Source organism: Besnoitia besnoiti, chromosome VIII (assembly GCF_002563875.1).
Source record: "Besnoitia besnoiti strain Bb-Ger1 chromosome VIII, whole genome shotgun sequence".
Taxonomy (NCBI): Eukaryota; Apicomplexa; class Conoidasida; order Eucoccidiorida; family Sarcocystidae; genus Besnoitia; species Besnoitia besnoiti.
The window spans coordinates 202,190-223,279 of NC_042363.1; the positions used below are offsets into that span (position 1 = coordinate 202,190).

At 58.7% G+C, this 21,090-nt stretch overlaps 3 protein-coding genes across 3 annotated transcripts; 2 read left to right on the forward strand and 1 right to left on the reverse strand.

Moving 5' to 3' along the window:
• Positions 1 to 589: 589 nt before the first annotated feature.
• BESB_081600 (uncharacterized protein) lies at positions 590 to 4,132 on the reverse strand (the record flags this gene model as incomplete). Its single annotated transcript, XM_029366510.1, has 7 exons — positions 590 to 762; positions 1,260 to 1,326; positions 1,776 to 1,857; positions 2,314 to 2,369; positions 2,824 to 2,881; positions 3,512 to 3,608; positions 3,973 to 4,132. 7 exons carry the CDS (start codon positions 4,130 to 4,132, stop codon positions 590 to 592), a joined length of 693 nt encoding a protein of 230 aa, XP_029216970.1.
• A 4,102-nt stretch (positions 4,133 to 8,234) lies between these two features.
• BESB_081610 (uncharacterized protein) lies at positions 8,235 to 13,830 on the forward strand (the record flags this gene model as incomplete). The annotated part of the gene is made up of 4 exons (XM_029366511.1): positions 8,235 to 8,981; positions 9,294 to 10,757; positions 11,081 to 11,449; positions 11,950 to 13,830. 4 exons carry the CDS (start codon positions 8,235 to 8,237, stop codon positions 13,828 to 13,830), a joined length of 4,461 nt encoding a protein of 1,486 aa, XP_029216971.1.
• Positions 13,831 to 17,009: 3,179 nt separating this feature from the next.
• On the forward strand, positions 17,010 to 20,721 carry BESB_081620 (uncharacterized protein; the record flags this gene model as incomplete). The annotated part of the gene is made up of 2 exons (XM_029366512.1): positions 17,010 to 18,753; positions 19,208 to 20,721. 2 exons carry the CDS (start codon positions 17,010 to 17,012, stop codon positions 20,719 to 20,721), a joined length of 3,258 nt encoding a protein of 1,085 aa, XP_029216972.1.
• Positions 20,722 to 21,090: the final 369 nt, after the last annotated feature.

Genomic DNA, 21,090 nt, shown 5'->3' on the forward strand with positions numbered 1-21,090 from the left:
GGAGATGCTTTCTGCACGGTGAATGCCCTTCTGGTCGTTTGACGTGGCGATTCGAGGGGTATGCCCGGCGGTGTTTCTATGAGGCGCTTGAGCAGAGGGGCGCCTTCGCCGTCGCGAGCCCAGGGCGCGAGGGCAGGCAGTTGCGGTAGAAATCTACTTCCTGCGTCATGCGTGTGGATGCACGGATGCGTTGCTTCGTCTCCTGCGACCGCGCGAGGCGCGTGGACGCAGAGACTGTCTCGAGGACGAGCGCGTGAGGCCAGGGATAGTATTCCACGGTCTGGTCGCCCAGACGAGGAGGTGTTTCAGAGATATCGTGGATAGGTTCAAAAAACACCTTTATGGTTGAGCGTCAGCGATTTTCCGGGTTTCTGTCGACCCGACGGGTTTTGCGCAACTTGTGTTTAAATTTCCAAGCTGGAAAAGGCTCGCCAAAGACGGCCGTTATGTCTGTGTTCCTGCCAATGTCCCGCCTTTTGTTCTGGGCTCGAGCAGTGCGTTTCGTGGCGGATTCACGCTCGAGGTCTCCTTTTCGGTTTGGCAGAACGCCGTCTTTCGCCCGCTGTGCGATATGAGGACGAAGAGCGGTTCACCTTCCGTGATGTCTGTTTTTTACAGAAGAACTCCCGTGTGCCAGCATAATCCTGTGACCAGCGTCTTCTGAGCGTCCTCCCGCGCGTCCCTCAGCTTGCTGCTCTTCGGAGGCACCGGCTTCAAGCCCTGGAGGCTTGGCGGGGCGCTGCAACTTCAAAACGCCGTCTCCTGTCGCGGCGAAGGCAGGACAAGCGCGCTTTCTAATAAATCTCACACGTTACCGCACAGGTAAAGCTACCCTAGCCCATGCATAAAGGGCATACAGGTATTCGCACACTGACACGGGATTCGTAACTTCTTTCTACCTATGCATGTCCGTGGGCGAATGCCGCTTCCCCAAGCCCCAGAGAGAACGTGGATCAGTAAACAGACCCTCGCGATCGAATCAGAAGTCCTTCGCTCAAAGTTACCAGAAAAAAGGTAGAATGCACAGCCTAGGAATGAGAAAGCAGGCGCTGCCTCGACTTGAGGGCTATCGCTTGCAGACGCGCTGGAAAAAGAGGCAATCTCGCGGAACAGCAAGAAGCGAATCGGGTCTCTTGAAAAGTCTAGAGGATTAGGTGGAGGCGAGGAAGGGGGAGATGCGTGCATGCGTACCAAATCGGCAAGAAAGAAGAAGACTGAGGGAGAGGTTGTGTCTGCGCATACGAGAGAAAAATCCTGACCTGTGATTGGGTTGTTGCAGAAGCCCGAACGGAGAGCAAGCGTATAGCCGCGAAGTTCCTGTCTGTACTGGAGGGAAAAAGAAACTACACTTCTCCTTCATCATGAAGGCCACTCTAGTTCGAGGCGTCGTTCGCCCTGGCCGCCTTCAGGGCCTCAAGAGTGGGTACGAAGAGACCAGCAAATCCCTTCTCGAAACGTAGAGCAGAGTGAAGACATCTCAAATGTACGAGACTGAGTGTGCCTTCTGCCCGCGGCGCAGACGGGAAGAGCAAGTCTACATTCCGTTTATAAGAGAGGAGTTCGCGCATCTGCAGGATGTTCAGGAGAAATGGAAACGCTTATTCCCCACGGGGCTGTCGGCGTATGGAGGAGAGAACTCCTCCTAGAGTGTATGACACTCCGGACTTCAGGCTCGCAAGATACGCATGTTATTCTGTGTCTAGTTCACTTCACTCACGCCGCAGATATTTACACCAAGAGACTTCTTCCTGCTTGTCCGCGAGCCTCGCGCTCACCTGAGCGTATCTATCTCGCACGCGGAGCTTGCGGCCGTCCTCGTTCCGTTTGTACTCGAGACTGACAATGTCAAAGCCCTCTCTGAACAGAGAAAAGTTGGAAATTCAGTCGACACTTCAACTCTCGTTCATTCCGGATGTAGGGATCCCACCACATGCCCTCGATGCATTCAGATACAGGCCACTGGCGTGCAGCCCAGCGAAAGGGGAAGTCATGGATTGTGTTGAACACGAGCTGCTTGGCTTTAGCATCGCTATTGCAGTGCAGGCTTCCGTGGATCTGCGCTGTAATCACGTCCACGCATCTTTCATAGAGGGGGGGCTCGCTTTCTTTCTTTCTGCCCATCTCTGCGGAGGCAAATTGATTCCCGAAGCGGCGACTCTTTTCTGAAGCGTTCACCAGGAAGCTGTCGCTGCGAAAAAGCTCGAAAAACGGCGGCATCGCGCCTACCGATACGAGCTAGGGTCAACGGATCGTATTCGTGCAGCATCGAGTCACGAGGAGAGATTTTGGCTCTAGGGTGCCTGTTTTCCGTACCGACAGGGATAGCTTTTGCTTCGCTCGCGGAGGAACTGAATGCGGTTGAGTTCTTTCTGCACCACAGCGAGGGCCGAAACCTCCAGAGAGCGCGTGAGAAGACCGTAAAGAGAAAACACGCAGCTGCGAGTTGCCACCAGAGCAGCACGAGCGGCGACAACCGCATTGCAGCCCAGGAAAGGAATCGCGCAAGTCCGTGTCTCGCGTTCGCAGAACGAAGGTCTCAGATTCAGAACGCGTCAACGGCAAGTCTACGTTTCTCTCCTACGTGGCCCCTCGATGAGTTGCTTGTCTTCTTCACAAGCGACGGAGTTGGGTGCAGCTCTGCTGTGTTTTGAAGTCCAAGCTACCGATCTCTAGCTCCCTCAGGTCGTTTTGCTCAGATGTGGCTGAGGTTCAGCCTCACACAGTGCAGGCTCAAGTTGAGCTGAGCCGGGTTAAGGGACGCTTGACAGACTTCGTCTGTCTATCGCCAACCCGGCTGCAGTCCTTCTTTTCCAGTCAACTCACAGCCTCCTCGCGATCGGCGACGGCCTGGTAGAGAGCCTCTCGCGTCTCGATTTTCCGTCTGCACCGCACAAAGAAAAAGGTGTCTCTGATATTTTCTCCTGTATTGGCACGATGATCATAAAAGAGGAGAGCAGCTGCAAGGTTATCGTCTTCTGTTTGTGGAGAGGGGCCGGCTATGAAGAAATATATATATGTATGTTTACCTCAGTGTTTGCTTGTTCTTGTGTACATACAGATCTAAAAGCCGCGTAACAGGAAAAGGCGACTCCGAGCCAGAAGTGCGTCAAACTGTGGCGCACCTAATATGAACAACGCAATGGCTCCCAGAGGTGATACACACGTGAACTGTTGCTCTATACTTTGGTGCAATTCGAGCCCTCCAGGGTAGGAAACAAAGCGAGAAACATGCAGAAAGTGACAACGCTGCGGCGCGAGGGCGTCCATAATCTCGGGGAGCTTCCACTTGCGAATGTATACGCACAGATGCGACAGAAAACGCGACGATAGATTTCAGATTTCCGTCTGTGACAAATCCCTGTTGCGTTCTGCACTCTTGGCTTTGCACCTGCGTATACCTTCGGGATGCTGATGTGCATAAAAATAAAACAAATGGTGCGGGGCTTTGCGTCATATGCTGTGTTGCCTCACGGCCTACAAACGACTCGGGGCCACGGCACTGAGACCTGACCTTCTCGCCTGATTGAAGAGAGCTTGATGAGCTTCTTTCCGCTGCTTGTCCGCCTGCGACAAACTCTTTTCTTCACGTCTGGCATTTCGCTCGTGATCTGCAGAGCAAAGCGTATGCAGAATGCGGGTCACCAGGAGTCCTCGATGACGGAAAGACCGACTTTGTATCAGATGGGCGCAAGGAGCCGGCTGTGAATCTGCAGCTGTGGGCTTAAGGTTATATTCCGCTTATTTACGCAAATAAAAAGATGTCGAAGCATTTTGTCTTGTGTACGCGTGATGATGAGGGTGAGGGATGGGGAGAGGGACTGCACGGGTATCATCAGTTGTTGTCGAGCGTAGCTGATCCTGAAGGGACATATATATGTATATATATACTTTTGTGTAGGCATGTTTTTGTGTATACACATATCTCCATCTGAATGAAGATATGCCCACATCTGGGTTTGCAAAAGTGCGTACCGTTCGCGAAAGAAGCAACAAAAGGGAGGTCTGCTGCCGGTTGGACCGGGTCTGCGACGACAGCGACTCTTGCGAACTTCTCGCGCCTGCTTTTCAGTCGAGCTTTTTCCAGCCCTTCACGATAGGGAATATTTTCCCGAGGTCTATAGAGAGTGTGCATTTTGGCTACAGATGCTAGCGAGAGGTTGACACTTTTCAACAGCCGCGGCCACACAACGAATGAAGCATTCGTGATGGAGGATGCCCAGATTCTTAGCGCTTCGGCACCTTTGGCGAATTCATCGAAGCCACGACAATGGCAGGACAGAAAAAGGAAGAAACGTGCGAAAGCAGGGAACTCTGACCCGGAAGGCGAGGTACACAGCCGCAAGAAGAAAAATGGGAGAAGGCTGCTCACAGACAGCTATCCAGCTGCCCCGAATCTCAGAAGAATCCGAAAGTGAGGAGAGTCAACGAATGCACAACTAAAGAAGCACAGAATGCGACAAGGAATGGTAAGTACTCTGGAAGAGGGTCTCCATCATACGGTCAGTTCGATGCGCATAGACTATGGATTCGCTTTCGCAGAGGCGGATTCTGAGCCGGATAAAAATACCATAGGACTCGCCTCTGACCGCGGAAGAGGGACCGACAGAACGTGTTCAATGACGGGGTCGCCAGCAGTTTTTCTACACGGCTGAAGTGCCATGCGCTGCAAAGAAGACAAGTCACGCCTGTATTTGGAGTCAACCGCAAGAGGCGACGGACCGCAGACGGTTGCGAGCGGACATCAACATCGGCGGCTTTGCATTGAACCTGATACGGAGCGTTTTCCATTGGATGCAGCATTTGGGCCATGTGGCGACAGTGCCATTTGACGGGGAACGAGCGGCAAGCGCAGGAAAGAGGATCAGAAGACAAATGCGCTGTGAAGTTCTGAGCAGACTGCTTGGCGGCCTTCGAGCGGTACAAGAAACGGTGAAAACGCTGTAGCTCTACGGCCATCGCGAGAAACCACGCGTTATGAAGGGCCTTAAGAATTTAGGCCTCCCATCCGCGGCAGGCAATCTCGATGGGAGGGGCGCGTGAACAGTTTTCAGGGTTCAGGCAAGGCGTTGCGAAGGACGCATTAAGGCTCCCGCTGTAAAGCAGATGTCGCGCTCAATAAAAGCATGCGTGCGTGTGCACAAATTCGGCTCATGAACTCGATGTTTGTTAGCCGTCAGCGCATACGTGAAGTTGGGGCTGCAGCCACCAAGGGCCTCGGGTCTGTGGCACAGCTAGTTACCTTGTACCCTCTTTCCTTCGCGTATCTGGGAGACACGGCGCGTCTCAGAAGCCGTCTAAACGCGAGCCTTGCACCTTCGCACCTGCTGTTGACAAGAAAGAAGACGAAGTGGAGAGAGCTTTTTCGTGCGGTTCCTCTTCCTTACTAGTGGCAACACACCAATACCAATTCATTCAGCTGATCAGGACATGCTTGAATGAGCCACAAACGAAAGCATGCCCGCAGCCTTCGGCACTTACGCATGAGGAAAACATCATGAGAGGAACCGCCACGCCACCCACTTTGGTAAAAGAACATGGATTACCAACACGCTGCACCACTTCAGCCGATCATGAGGCATGAATATGTATTTGAGTGTGCACAAGCGTAAACGAATCTGTGAACGCCGGGCTCAGAGAGGCATCTGCGTATGGTTCACGCTGAATAAACACACCACTCTGCTATTGCGCACTTCAACTATATAGAGCACAAGCATCTGAGGTACCGTCAGTCAAACACTATGGGGTTTGTGCGTGCGCGAGGATTTTATGGCCTTGCCACCCCTGCCTTCCTCTGCAGCGCCTCCGACTGGTGGCATTGTGGCGATGCCTTCAGAAAGCTCGATGGGCGCTGTTTTCGCCGACGTGTAACGTCAAACCTCTCCCCGCTTCTGCAGCTGCAGATTTTCGGGGTGACACGTCCTCCACATAGAAGCAACAGACATGAATATGAGCCTCTGCGTGACAAGCCAGTGGAGACATACCCACACACCACGCTTATAGATATTTTTTATATATTTATAAAGGCAGCTTGCTTGCGTTCGTAATTCTGGTCTCCTACTTCACACTGCCACTGATTCGCGGCCATTCTTTGGTTCGGCGTTTCAGATGACTTGTACGCGGCGCGGCGCTCCAACAACGTCGGCGGAAACTCAGGACGTTGTTGGCTTGCCGGGGCGCGTTCTGACTTCGTGCCTGTTTAGAAACTGGAGCGACCTGCGACAATGCGGCGAAGCGGCATTTCTTATACTCTCCCGAAGCCAATACGCAGCGGTGTCTGATCACTCAGCGCCTAGTTGACATGGACTGCCCTATACACGACCCCAGCATCGTCACGAAAGAAACTGCACAGATAGACTCCCGATCCGGCTGATAACTTTCTCATAATAATCCCTGTCCATTTAGTGGTAGGAACTACAGCTTCATATCTTTCGTGACTCGAAGTGACTGGCTTCGGCGACATCGTCCGTCAGCGCTGGTGCGTCGCCGCGTGCCTGCTGTGGTCTTGGCGCACGCTGAGGTTCCCCTCTCAAACTTCCCTAGGCATTCGACACAAAAAATTCTCCTTCAAAGCGAGCATCCAGCACAACTTCCTTTTCTGTTCCAAATTCCCCCCTCTTTTCCCCTGCGCCTTTGCCCAGCAACCAGTCTGCTAGCTTTGCCGTCGGTCCTCGCGCGCATGAGAGCCCTGGCAGGTCTTGACTGGGGACGGCACGTGCCGCGCGCGGGCGCACATCGATGCTAGTTTCTTGCCCTTTCTTTGCTCCTCAGCTGCTCGAGCAGAGACCTTCCCCTGCTGATGAAAGTTGGAAAAATATTTGGCCGGTTTCTCCCTTTCTGCCTCTGCTGCGTCAAAAAGTCGCTTCGTGTTCACCCTTGTCTTGCGAAAAATCGCGTGCATGTGCAACGCCGCGGACGACGAGCCACTGTGGTGTGTATGTACACTTGAACTCAATCAGTCAACCATCCGCTTGGCTCGCGAATCTTTAATTCATTTCGGGGTAAAGCGTAAGACTTGTCTTGTACCCTTGGCGTCTTTCCGCAGCTTTAGTCGTGGAACTTCCCTTCCCTGTCGAACTCGTGAGCGCGTGGGCAACGGGTTCGCTTCAAGATCGCGCCGCTTGTCCTCTGGCAGGTCTCTCTTATTCGGGAGCGCTACGTTGTTTGGGAAACAAACCAGCTTACCGCCATCTAGTTCCCTTGCCGGAGAGGCCTTTGTAGTTGGCGTGTGCCTCTCAGGCTTTACAAACAGCCGTTTCCTTGTCAAACTGCACTGGTCTGCGCCGTGACCGCGAGGCCCGGCGACACGTGCATCGAAGAGAAACCATTGGCGAGAGGAGAGGCTCAGTCACGTTTTTCCCCTTCAAAACACAGAGCTGTTCAAAAAGAAAGAACTTTCCTCTTCTCCCTCTCCCATATTTCGGTTGCTGCCTCGTCGCTCCACACTTCGAGGGGTTTCGGCTCCGCCATTTCTCTGTTTAACCGCGACGTCGAAGGCACACAAAGGCCACCTCCTCGATCCGCAAGTATTTTCTCTCGCACCTGTCCTATTTCTCCGGATTAAGCATTCCTGGGGTCTTTCGCGGAAGGTGGCCGTGCGTCTCTGCCGTGCATAACCTTGAGCATCCCCACCACCATTTCCGTTTTCCTGCAATACTGTCCAATGTTGAGTTTATCTCTTCCGACGCGCACCCATGCACTTGACGGCTGGTATACATCGACGTTCGCGAGAGCCTGAGCCGCACTCTCTGTGCGGATATCCTTTTCGGTTTACTACCTTTTTTTCATCCCGGCGAGGAAAATGAGAGCGAAAGGAAAAGGCTCCATGAGGTAGCTGTGCAACTCTCGTTTTTTCCTCTTCTCACTGAGTGTGTACGGCTCTTTTCTACGTCGTCTTCCTGCGTGCTTCGCTCCTTCCCCTGTATGCCGTGCCAGGCAGCTCGTTTGTCGTAACTGCGTCCAGGCCTGCCTCCACTTTGGCCAAAAAGTCTTTTTCTCTTGGTTCAAATATTGTCACGAGTTTTAGCTCACGCTTGCAATGACACATTGACTGACGCGGTTTTCCCTCCTTGTGAGCGACAGTTTTCTCATCTGCTTGAGGTATACCCCTCTCTCTCTCAGTCCCGTGTTCCTGTCTTGCCCGTCGCGCCAGCAAGAATGATCATTCCCGCATGTTCACCAGGTTTTCTCTCCAACACGAGATCGTCGTTGTCTTTTTCTCCATATAAAACGAGAAGATGACGGTCTCGCGCTCGCCTCCGGGCGCGTCCGAGTCCTTCGCCCTCAGCTCGACGCTGGAGGAGGATTCTCGCCAGCAGGAAGGATCCGCCAGCGACTGGCCTTCTTCACTGTCTCACCCGTCTCCTCACATTCGAGTTTCCTTCGGTGAAAGGCCCCGAAACTCTTCTACCCTCGTTTCCTTTCTCGAAGAAAAAACACCTGCGGTGCCGCTAGCGGTCGCTTCAGACGGACTCTGCACAGACGTGCCCGCGCCGTCGCCTTCCTTCTCCGAGACAGCGGAACGCGCCCTCTCGCCTGCCTCTGCGTCGTCTTCCTTCGCGATTTCAGCGCCCTCTCCGTCGTTTCCGTTCACCGTTCCCTCGTGCCCTTCTTCGCCGTCGTCTCTTTTTTCCCCCGACATTCTTCTGCCTCCATCCGAGCGCAGCAGGTTGGCTGGTACGGAGAAAGATCCGGTGGAACCCGAAGAGATACAGCAAGCAGAGGCACGAGGCGCACGCGGCGCAGCGGTATCTTTCGGGGAGGGAATGCGTCTCTTCTCGCTTGCGCACTTCGCGCTATCCTGGAAGCGAGAAAAAAGCGAGCCGCGCTTCGCCGCTGCAAGAAACGAAGGCGAGATTGAGACGGGAAGTGTCTGGGGCCTCTACATGCTGGCGAGCCTCGCCTTAGCGGCCGCGGCCTCCCTGACCAGACACTGTGGAGGAGAGTCGGCGAGGAAGAAATCCGGCGACGCAAAGCGCGAAAGAGTAAGCTGAGGATTGGCTCGCGTCAGCAGGCGCGTGTGTCGACACTCACAGTCTCGCCCCGTCGCGGGTCCGTCCTCACAAATGAACCACTCTCATATATGCAAACTCTCGCATGTCCACTGTCGCCGCTGTCACTGGACAGATATATACATATATATGTATATATATCGCTGCAGCGTTCTGCGTGTGCTGTTGTGCCTGGTTTCGAGAGGGCGAAGCACCAGTACTTTTTCTTGGTTCGCTGAGATTTGCCGATGTGTTACCCTTACTCGCGGCTCTCCATCTTCTCTTTCCCTCGCCTGTTGTTTTCAGCTTTTTCGCCTTTTGGATCTTCCGTTGCCTCCGCCGTTGCCTTTGCCGTCGCTTCTCCCGCCTCAATCGTCGTCTCCTTCTCGCTCGCCGTCCGCTTCCTCTTCTTCGCCTCCGCCCCCGCTGCCGTGGCTCTTAGGCCCTGTGGAGGCCTGCAGGTGCGCCGCGGCAGGCGGCTGCCATTCAGCGCCTTCTGCAGCGTGCCCTCCTTTTGACGCCTTCGCTTCTTCTTTCGCGCAAGCGGCCTCCAAGCCAGGGCCGCCTTGCGTCGCGGCCGAGGCGCCTCTGTCTCATCTGCAGCCGCGGGAGTCTCCTTTTTCCTCTCTGGTTACGCCAGCTGGTGCCCTGGAGGCGCGCTGCGCCTGCGCGTCTCCGTCGCAGGTTTCCCCTTGCGCTGGCCCGCTGTGCGCGTTCGCCTCCGTCGTCGGCACAGAGCTTTTCTTTGCGAGGCAAGGCCGGCGGGTCGCGCTGCTGTACGAAGGATGGACGATGAAGGAGAGCAGGTGGAGGCGCGTGTGGCGCCGGCGGTACCTGATGCTCTTCGCGGTAACTCACGGGCCTTGCGAGGCGTTGGATAAGGCGTCCGTCACGGGCATGGCCTCTCGAATTCCGGCTGCGCGGCGCATTCGGGGCTCGTCCGCGCAGACGCAAGCGCATCTGCCGCTGGCTGCGCGGAGCTCGACGTTTACTGGCGGATCGGATTCCGTTTCCCGCCCGGAGACCCCCGCGGGGGAGACTGTCTCCGGAGGATCAGGGCCTCCGTCCGCCCGGTTTTCGCTCTCGCTGGAATCCTCGCTCTGGTGGATCTTAGGCCGAGCAGAGAGGAAACAAATCGGTGACGCAGAAACCCGCAAGGAGTGCCTCGACTTCAGCTCCGCGTCGCCCTTCTCACCGCGTCCGCTCTCCCTCGCCAAGACAAATCAGTGCGAGTCTCGCTCGGCTGAGGAGGCCACCGGCGCGCGCGAGCAGAGCCTACGCTGGGCGCCTCCGCGCCGCCCAGGTGAAGAGAGAGACGCTCGCACAAGACGCCGGGAGGAACGCGAGTGCGCGACGCAATTTGCATCGACGCCGGGCTCCGCCACTCGCAAGCGCTCGGCGAGGGGGAGCGACAACTCAGAGCGGCCTGCAGCCTGGGCGGCGGAAGACGAGAGGGCGACTGGACGTTGCGAGACCTGTTCGCGCGTTCAGCTGTTCCTTGCAGCCTACGAAGTCAACCCAAGGTGTACTCGACGAAGAGAGATGGAGTCGAGCGAAACCGGTCCAGCGGCGCCCTCGCAGACGTCCTACGCGTCGTTCGGGCACGCCTTACGGTGCCCACACACTCCGTTCAAGTCTGCAGATGCCGCAGAATGCGCAGCGACGCCAGCGAGAGAGACAGAGATAGGAGAGGAGCAAAAGGCGCTGGCGAGCTTGTTGGCTTACCCGGCACCCCCGCCAACGGATATCGTAACTCTGAGCACGGACATGGTACGCAGACATAGGTAAAGTGCATCCCGCCAAGCAGAAACACTCAAAACATATATATCTGTGCGCAGAGGACATGCAAACGCCATACATGTGTGCACTGGCGCACCCTCGGAGCAGATACGTGGAGGACAGTACAAAACGCTGAGGAAGAAGATGCACGCAGACAGCTTACAACACGCTCGTGTATCTCACCTGCCGGGCGCGCGCAGAACGCGAGTACAACCCCTGAGTTTGAGTCTTTGAACTGGCTGTTTCCGACCTCAGTTAAAGCGAAGGCGCAACTTGCATGCGCACAATAGGTTGGCGAGTGTCTCTCTTTTCAGGCTGCGGAGATCCTGCCCGCTGTTCTCCCCCGCGCGCGTCTCCAGCTGTCTTCTGCCTGTCCTTTTCTCGCGCAAGAGGCTGCGAGGGGTTCGTCCTCTTCTGCATCCCATATCGGCCCTGAGTCGTCTCCTCACCACTCAGTCGGGGGTCGTAAGCGGCGGCAAGAGCGGGAGCGCAGGCAGCTCGCAGCCGCAGCGCGACGCGAAGAGTTGCTTTCACATGAGGCGCTGGGCACGATGTGGGCGATGGCAGGAGAGAGCGACGCGCCCGCAGAAGAGGAGGAGGAGCGCGACGACGAGGGCTGGGAGTGCGTGGAGAGGCCGGCAGAACGAGATGCCGAGAGCGACTTTATCGAGTGCGAGACGTTGGTAAGCTGGTGGGCGACTCTCCATGCCAGGAGACAGTCTCTTCTGTGTCAGATTTCTCTGTCGAATCACGAGTCTTTGCGCGTGTTGGACAGGAATCGATCGCCTTGTAATCGTCACTCTACAGTGTGTTTCAGCTGGATAGGTTGTCCTCTCGCCGCCTGACAGATGCCCTGTCGCCGTTATGTTTTCTCTAGCCACTGCGCTTTCGATTCTTTCTTTTGATAAGTCTAGGAAAAAAAAAACTGTCGATCTTGGGTTCGAGGAGGATGTATGTCTTACGTATTGTTTTTTAATACTCAAAATGTTAGATGAACTATACTAGCTCATAGCGAAACTTTAGGGTCTCGTATTTGTGGCTTCGGCTGTTCTGACTTCTCGTTTTCTTTCTTCCGCGTGGGATCTTCTGTTTTTCGCCGCACAGGTTTCGTGTGATATCCTCGCGTGCGCACCCGTTCGTGCATTCTGCATCTTCTGTTTCTTTTCCCCTATCCGCCCTCCAGGTTCTCCGCAGCGCAGACGGTCGGCGCTTGCGTCTAGCGCCTTGTTCGGCGTTCCTGTCGCCTTCCCCGTGTGGCGGTTGCCCGCACCTTCCAACGTCTGCGCGTCGAGAGTCGTGCGACACCGCCTCCCCTCCTGCTCCCTCTCCCTCTAAGGCCTGGCCTCCTGCACAGCGGGCCTGCGCCGCCTCTCTGAAAAGTGACGCAAGCTCTTGCCGGGGTTCTCCGCCTCTGTCTTGTGCGCGCGCAGCCTCTCCGCTGCGGTCCGCATTGCCGCGCCTGCCTGTTGCTGCCTCGCATTTGTCTGGTCTCTCCGCGGCGTTGCATGCGTTTTCGCCCCGGGTGAGTGAGTCTGCAGGCAGCACCACTGCGCCCTCGCCTGCTCTCTCTTGTTCCTCTTCTTGCGCGTCCTCCAGGCTCTCTTCAGACATCTTCCGCGGCATCGGCGAGAGTGCCTGCGGCGCCGTGGCGGACGCTGAGGAGGTCGTGAGCCGCCTCCGAGAAAGCCACTCGCCTGAGGCGTGCGATGACTGGCGTGCCGCTCACGGCGCTGGAGCCGCCCGCGCAGAGGAGGCGACAGTTGTGCGGCGGCGCAGCGAGCAGGCGGATGGGGACAGCGGGCGAGGCTGGTGCAGGGCCGCCAGGAGGGAGAGGGAGGCGGCGCGCGCGACGACCGAGGGCGAGAGGCAGCACAGTGGAAAGAGTGCCAGAGACGCGGAAACATGGTGCAAATCGAACGAGGAGGACGAGAGCCCCGTGCTTCTTGCAGGGCCAGAGACGACCGGAAGGCGAGCTGAAGAGAGAGACGAGCGCGCTGAGGAGGTTGGGGGTGACAGGGTGGCGGCGGAGGAAAAGATTAAACAGTGCCGGGGAGGCAGCGACTCGTATGTTTCTCAGGAGGGACGAATCGGCGCGAGAGAGGCTTTCCGTCTTCAGTCCGTGGACGTGGAGGCAGACCACACGCATTCACTCAGCAGCTGCCAGATGAGTCCCAGCGGCTGCGGCAAGGAGACCGCCTCGCGGGAGCTCCGCATGTGGGCTGACGCAGTCAACCTCGTTCTCTCTTCTCCGTGCCTTTCTTCTTCGTCTCGCGGGGCTGCTTCGGCATCCGCCTCCTGTCCTCTGTGCCCTCCGCGCGTCCCTTCCAAGGGCGCTGGCGGACCGCTGCCTCCCTGCCGTCACACCAGTCGCCAGCCTCGCCCTGACGCAGTGGCGTCCGCGCGCCCTGACGCGCCGGAGGTCCCAGGGAGTCTCCTCCCCTTCCTCGGTCGACATCCTTCGCTGGAGAGCTCAATTCCGCCGTCGAGTCCTTTGCAGCTCTTTCTCTCGCCCTGCCGCTTCGCCTCCCTCTCAGCCGACTCGCAGCTACGCGAGCGAGCGCCTACGCCGAGTGGCTCGCCGCAGGCGCCTGTTCAGGCTGGTGGGTGCGGCTCTGGGCATTCGGCCGCGGCTCCTTCGCCGGCTGCAGTTGCCGCCGCAGCGCCGCCCGGCTCCCACTGGCGAGACCAGGAGCTCCTTCTCCTCTCCCTCCTGCAAGCCGAAAGGCGACAGGGCAGGGGGGCGTGCCTGTGGGCGCCCCTGGCTCCTGCGCCTCCTCCGCGGTTTGCCGCGGGCCTCGCGGGGGGCGACGCAAGCCTCGCAGGAACCGCTTCGGGGTCGCCGGAGGCCGAGTCTGCGAGCGCCAGACGCGAGGGCGAGTCTCTCTCTTCTCCTCAAGGCAGGCAAGGCCTTGACTCGCTGCGGTTCGTCTCGCAGGGGGGGGTGAAGGGCGCCCACGACAGACTCGGCGACAACTGGGTCAGGTCGTGCTGCGACCAGATCGGCTTCGACGAACTGCGCCTCAGGCTCTTCACCTACGCGGTCGCGAACCGCGGAGGCGCTTGAAGGCAACATTGACCTCCCACGCGCTGCACGTGGGGAAGACTATGCGGCAGGCGACGACGTGAAGACCGCCTCATATGTACTCTGGATATCCACCCCTGTGAGAGTCGTTTGTACCCGCGCGTGCATATGCATGCTTAGCAGTGGACTGTACTTCGTCGCCTCAAGTGGTGAGCCCAGATGCCTGACACGGTCGCTTCTCGCGTCGCCCAGGAGCTCTTTTCAAACTCAGTTTTCCCCTTTACTTCCGACGTGTCGCCTCCTGTTTTCGTTGGCCTCGCCCTCACGGCGTAGCGTGTCACCAGGCCCGCGGAGTGAATTTGGCTCTCTGGCGTGTCTTCTTCTGTGCGTTTTTTCAAAGCGTGCGTGTGGTATGCGGCTCGGCGCTAGGCGCGTCCGCCCCCTCTCGATTTCGTCCGCTGCCGCCTGCCTAGGCGAACTTCTCTAAAAGAAGAGATGAGCAGGTTGCCACATCATCGTTCCACGCACTTTCGGACTGTTCATTCTGTCTGCGGTGGAGCTTGCGTTTTCACTAAAACCTTGAATCCCTGCCAGAGAACGGGACCGGCGACGCGCCTCGCATCGCATGTGTCGCTTCTGGCCGCCCTGCTGACGGCAGGCGACACGAACTACGCGAAAAACGAAGCGCACCTGATAGAGAGACAGTCGCTGTATAGATATGCACATAGCTGTGTATACGCGGGCCGTCCCCTGAATGGAACGCTGGTTGTCTCCCCCGTGGTGGCGCGCTGGAGCTGGAGAAGCTTTTTCATGCACAGAGAGACATGCGGTTGCGCGTGAGGACTAGCCAGGACGCCGCGGTTAGCTGTGACCGGAAGGCCAGAGAGAGAGAAGAGCAGGTGGGCGTCCCAAGTCTGGGAGAGGAAAGATCCCGCAGGCGTGTTGAGCGACTGTCACAGTGCGTGTACCCAGAACACGAGGGCAGCGTTGCCGATTCACTCGATTTCGTAAAGCGATCGGGTTCAGTATGAGGCACTGGAGCTCGGTTCACCAGCCGCAGAGTGATGCGGAAAGCTGATGGAGCGGCAGTTGACCTCGATGAGAACTCCACGCTGCGCTAAGTCACCCGCTCGTGTCTGTACCCATTCATACCTGTGTCTATGTTTATCCCTAAATATGGCTGTATATTCTTGTTCTGTGGGCTCCAAGAGGCATAAACGACGCAGTAAAGCGGCACTAACTGCATTTCTAAACATACACACACACGGACGCGTGACTACGGGGGGCGCCGCGTTCGCGCCTCTGCCGCCTCTTCCACGGGTTTCCGCCTTCTCAGTCTACGTAGAGTGCAACACGCATGAGCCGCCGGTTGACTGCTGCCGCTACAGGCGTTTCGGAGAAGGCGTGGACCAGGGCAGCGGCACAAGAAATACACGCTTCCACATCCAGTAAAACACAACTTGCACACAACAGTGTCTAGAGCTTCCGTGGGATCCATGCGGGAACGGCCTCCTTCGACAAAACCGAGGGTGCGTGCGGAGTATGTGCGTGAGTGTGTGTAGCCCGCCTGTCGCTAAGCAGACGCGAGGACTCCAGCCTCGAATTGGTCTCCTCGGAAATTGAGGAGATCGCCCGATCAAATGACCCGTAGATACCACAACACTGCATTTTTGGAGCCAACCGCCGAGAGGAGGACGCGCCTATGCCCAAAGAGGTACGCGCCTCACCAGCGGGTCCGTCGTTCAGTCGTATGCGGTGGTTTTTCGAGCCTACACCCGCGCCAGAGAGAAGCAAAGCTTGAGAGAAAATCCTGATACGAACGGCGCTGGAAGAAGTTGCCTCCTCCGTCTCCCTCCTGCGGAAAAGACACTGCATAGCGGGCGGCTCGAACTGAGCTGCAGGAAACCTGCTGTGCGCATACTTCTCTGGCTGCAGCAGGCCTCGTCTTCCTCGTTGCTTCTTCCTCTCGCGATGTAAACTGTCCCTTCAGTCCGGTCGGACAGAAGAGAGCAAGGAAGTCGGGCTTCTCGACATGCACAGCGGAGAAGAAAGTGTAGAGATCGGGGGAAGCGCACGGGGGTGGCTGCTGTTCGCTCGAGTTGAAAACGCCCGGGCCGCTCTGCGGACTCTCGCAAGTCCAGCTGCCGGGTTGCTGTTTTCTCCATTCTGCTTTTCTGTTGTTCGGATTCTTTTTCGTTTCCGTGCGCCGGAGGTTGTCTTCCATCTCTGTCTTCTTCCCCACGCGGTGTGAACTTTTTTTCTTTTCCGTCGTGTCGTCGCACCTGTTCAACTTGGGGAATTCGCCCCCCCCTGCGGCGCCCTGCAGAAGTGGCCTGGATTCTGTTTTTCCACTCCAGCCTTTCCTTCCTTTCTCGTTTTCTCGCTTGAATCTGACAGGAAGGCCCGGTTTTGATTTCTTCCCTGCAGTTGGAGTCCAGATTTCGCCTCTTGTCTCCTGTGGCCTTGGCTCAGTCTCTTTCGCGTTTCCTCGCGTGCAGATTCTGGCTGAGACTGTTTCTTTACGGACCCGCCGCTCTCTGCATCGCTGGGTTTGGGGTCCTCTCCTTTCGTGTGGCTGCCACTTTGTTTCGGTCGTCTCTGAATTCCCCGGCTCTACGCCGAGTAGAAGGCGTTTTAGGATTTAGCTCTTCGTAGTCTCCGCACATCTTGGTCGTGCGAGTTCTCCGGCCTCTCTCCCTTCGCTTGGCGTCGCGACTCTCTTCCAAACGAGGCTTCAGTCCGCACGCCGTTCTCACGCTGCGTTGCCGAGCTCGTCGTCTTTTCTCCAATCCGTCCTTTCCGCGGGTCCGGGCGGGGACTGAGCCGCGCCATCGTCCCTCTCCGCGAGCGTCGCCGCGCGTCTGCGTCTCGCTGCACGGCTTCTTCTCAGGCTTTTGAGAGAGCAGCGCGATGTCGTCTCGCAGCATCCGAGCGGTCCCCTCGTCTTCCTCGTCCTCTTCGTCTTCGAGCCGAGGAGGGACGCTGTCCTCCTCGGGGTACTCCAGCCGCGGCGACGGATGGTCGGGCGAGGGAAGAAGCAGAGACCGGGAGAGAGAGAGAGATCGCGACCGCGACCGCGATAGAGAGAGAGAAAGCTCCTCTTCCTCCTCGTCTTCCCGCCGCACCCGCGGGTCGCCGGCAGACGGGGGGGGGGGAGCCGCAGCGGTCGCGGTGGCGGGGCGGAGACTGAGGGGACGTACACTTTGAGTGCAAGCAGCCTCATGGGCCGCTCTTCGTCGTCTTCCTCTTCGTCCTCTTCTTCCTCCTCCGGGGGTCACATCTCAGGCCGGGGGTCCTCTTCGCGGCCGCGGGAGTCCGAGCATGGCAGCGACTCCCGCACCGCCTCGGCGTCGCCCCCCGTGTCGTCCTCCTCTTCGTCTCGGCACGCGTCGTCTCCGTACCCACATCGCACGTCGTCTTCGTCGGCTTCTTCGCGAATCTACTCGTCTTCCTCCTCCGCGTCTGCCTGGCCTTCATCGTCTCGCGAGTCCTCTTCGTGGTCGCGCTCGGGAGCGCAGCCCAGCGCCTCGTCGTCGTCCGCTTCGTCGCGTCACGACCGGGGCAAGAACCGGTCGCCCTCTAGGCGGCGCGGGGGGGAGACGAGCGAACTCCGGTCGCATCGGCACCAAGGCGCTTCGTCCTCTCACCGAACCTATGAGCCCTCCAGTCGCAGCGGAAGCCGCGAGGATGGCCGCAGAAGCACCAGCGCGATCAGCGACTCGCGCGAAAAAGACCCGCTCTCCTGCCCCGCGGGAACCAGCGACGGCGAAAAGGACTCGCACCGCAGCCGGGAGAGTTCGCGGCGCAAGGGCGAGCAGGCCGAGGACGACATCGTCTACTCCTCCGTCGCAGTCCTCGAAAACATCCCCGACAACTGCACAGAAGAAGACGTCGAAGAACGCGTCCGCTCAGTATCCATCTCCAAAGGCTTCTCCGTGCCCAACGGCGTCACCTTTGCGCAGATGACGCACCAGGATCTTCGCGTTCAACTCGGCAAATCTGCGGGTTCGCGGCGACGCGAGGCGTCCGCAGAGCTCCCCGCTGACGCAGTCATCACCGTCGCCTACGTGGATTTCCCCTCCGTGGACGCCGCCGCCAAGTTCCGCCGGTCATGCAAAACGGGCTCCCTCTTCCTCTTCAACCGCCACTGCGCCGTCTACCAGCTTCCCGACCGCACTGCCGCCCTGGAGGCCGACGCAGGCCTCGCGGCGGGCCCCGGGCGCGCAGGCGGAGCCCGCGGCGGGCCCGGCATGCCCCTGCGGAGCGAGAGCTGGCTGTGCTTCCAGTGCAACGTCTACAACATTGGGCGCGCGGCGTGTGGGAGCTGCGGGGTCCCTGCGCCCGCGATGGACCCCGACACAACGGGTCCAGGAGGCTCCGGGGGTCTGGTAGCCTCGTCGGGCCCCGGAGACAGCCGGGGCGCGGGCCCGTCTTCCGCGGGCAAGTGCGAGGCAGGTCTCGGCGGCTGGGGTTTCGACCCCGTGGAGAACCCGTCGGCGTGGATGGTGGTGATGGACTTGCTGGGTCTCGAGGTCGAGGACTTCCTCAAGGCGCTTCGGCGCTCGAGCCGCAAGCTGCTGTCGGCGATCGGCGACGCGAGCGGCGACAGAAAGAGCCAAGAGGGTGGCAGGGGCGACGGCGCGTCGCCGACTCGCCTGGAGATCCAGAAGTGCGTTTACGTGGAAGACAGTGCGAAGGAGGGCAGCGGACGCCCGAACCACTTCCTCCTGCTGCGGTTCAGCACGCCAGAGACTGCTCTCGAGGGCTGGAGATGCGTCAAGAGCCTCGTCGGCAAGGAGATTGCTAGCCAACTGTGCGGCGCGCGAGCACAGGTACTGACGCGGAAAGAGAAACAGTCCATGCAGGAAATGCTCAAGGTCGTGGAGAAGAGCGGGCCCCGCGGAGACGACAGCAAGGACGTCTCCGTCCTCAGGGTCAAACTGAAGGACATGAAAGACGTTGCAAGTAAGAGACGAGCCGCGCGAGGGGAGTGACCGGTGGCAGCCAAAGGAGACGGGGACGGGAAGACAGACGAGAGGCGCATGATGAATGAGAACGACGATGAGAGTGAAGGCGGAACGCGTGGCGGCACAGCAAACGTGTGCAGACTGCTTGTTTTCATAGTCACGTAGATCGCAGCTGCAGGCCGGCCTTCCAGGGGGCACGAAGGTCGATACAGGACGCCAGCAGGCAACGCCTCGTCCCTCTGGAGCCCATCCGCCCGTTGGCAGAAGGACTCGCGGCTGCATACCTGGATGATATGACGACAGTAGAGACGACCTGATGGGAGAAAAACATGGACATCCGCTTTGCATGCACCCCTTTTTCTCGGGAGGCGCCCGTCTGTTCGCCTCTTCGGGTCGCGTAGCGTCTCGCGGTGCATGCGTGGTTCCTTCTCGCGTGTGCTGTTTCTTCGCAGAGGCGTCGTCCGTGTTTGAGCAGCTTCTCCAGCAGTGGCAGGGCCTGCTGCTGCCGCTAGCGCACAACCGCCCGCCGCCGCTCACGTGCCTCGACGAGAAGAGCGGCTACTACTACGACGCGTCGATCGACTTGTATCTCGATCCAACGACAAACTACTATATGACGTCCGCGGGAGACTACTATATCCACGATTCGAACGCGTCTGCCCTCCGCCGCGTCTGCTCCTACTCCGAGCAACAGCAGCAGCTTCTTGACCAACGGCACGAGGGCGGCGACCGCAGAGCTGGCGCCCACGCTGGCGCGGGGGGCAGGAGCGGGGCGGGCGAAGCGGGGGTTGGGGACGGCGAAGGCAAGGAGGCCTCTAGCGGGCCCGGGTCGAACGCCGACACCGTCGCCTCGTTGCTTGCGGCGGCCCAGAAAACTGCAAAGGCCGCGAAAGACGCTCTCGAGAGAGCGAAGGAACAGCGCGAACAGGACGAAGAGCAGAAGCGCCAGAAGCGCATTCAGGAACTTCAGAAGCTGGAGGACCAACACAGACAAAACATGAAGCAGAAACAAGCAGCCTACGACGCCGTGATGTTCGCCGACGGTGAGTCGGGGGGCGCCTACATGCGCGACACCTCCCATAGCATGTACGCACAGAACGGAATCAACGCGTCTGCTGCTCTCGGGAATGGCGCGGGTGCGGCTTACGGGGCAGCGGGCGCGCCTAGCGAGAGCGGAAGGGAAGACCTCACCCAGAGCCTCGGAGCAGGTCGAATGTTTCCAGCCTCTCTTGCTGCCGCTGCATGCTATGGAGTGCCTCCGCCGCCGCCGCCCCCCCCAGGGCCGCCCGGCGCCTCGGCGCCGGGCGCGCCTCCAAGCCCAGCTGGCGGTGTCTCCGGCGGCGGCACGGGCTTCACGCCACCGCCTCCGCCCTTTGGGGGCCGAGGCGGTGGCGGGCCCGTAGGCGACCAGGGAAAGGAGGGTCAGCAGTTCTTTCGTGCCTCGCACCAGAGAGGAGGCGGAGGCGCCGGAATGCTGCGCGGACGAGGCAGGGGACGAGGGGGACGAGGCGGGGGATTCGGCGGTACCGACGGCGCATTCGATGACCCCAGGGCCGCGTTTCTTGGCGTCTCGGGGGTCTTCGAACGGGGCGGAACCGCGCAGGACGACGACGAAGCCGAGGGGGACAGTTTGCGCCTGCGCAGCCCGTCCAGGGGCGAGAGCGGGGCGCGAGACAGGCGAGGCGCGGAGGACGATCAAGACTCGGGGGTCCCTGGCGAGAAGAGGCGGAAAGGAGACTCGCGGGAGGTGGAGCAGGGTCAAACGGAGGAGAAGAAGCAAGAGGAGGCTGTCTGCTACTTGTGCTTGCGCAAATTCAAGTCAAAAGAGAGGCTGCTGGAGCACGAGGCAAAGAGTAAACTGCATTCGTGGTTTGTCGAGCAAGAGAAGAAGAACGAACCGCAGAGGGAAGAACGGAGGAAGAAGGAAATCGAGCTGATGCAGCTCTTGCAGCTGCAGCTTGCCTAGACAAATCTAAACGGGGAGCGGGAGGGGGACCCAAGCCGGAGCCTGCGAGTGGCGTCAAACTTAAAGCGATGCTGCGGTTGAGGGGAAGCGATGACGCGTGCATAAGAGCTGCGTATTTTCAACACTGGAGACATCGTATGCAAGCAAAGGGCGGAGGATTTCGTGGAGCAGTGGAGAGGTATCGTCAGAGAGATGGACACGGCGGAGCGAGAAGCGTTCATGTCGCGGTGTTTGCGGCGAGAGGTTGGCTGCGCTGCGGAAATGCGGGATTCTGAAGCAGCGCATGACTCCTGTCCGTAAAGAAACGGAGGAGATTTCTAGGAGGCGCCGCACACGCGTCTTGGTAGCGAAGGGTACGGAAAAGTCCAC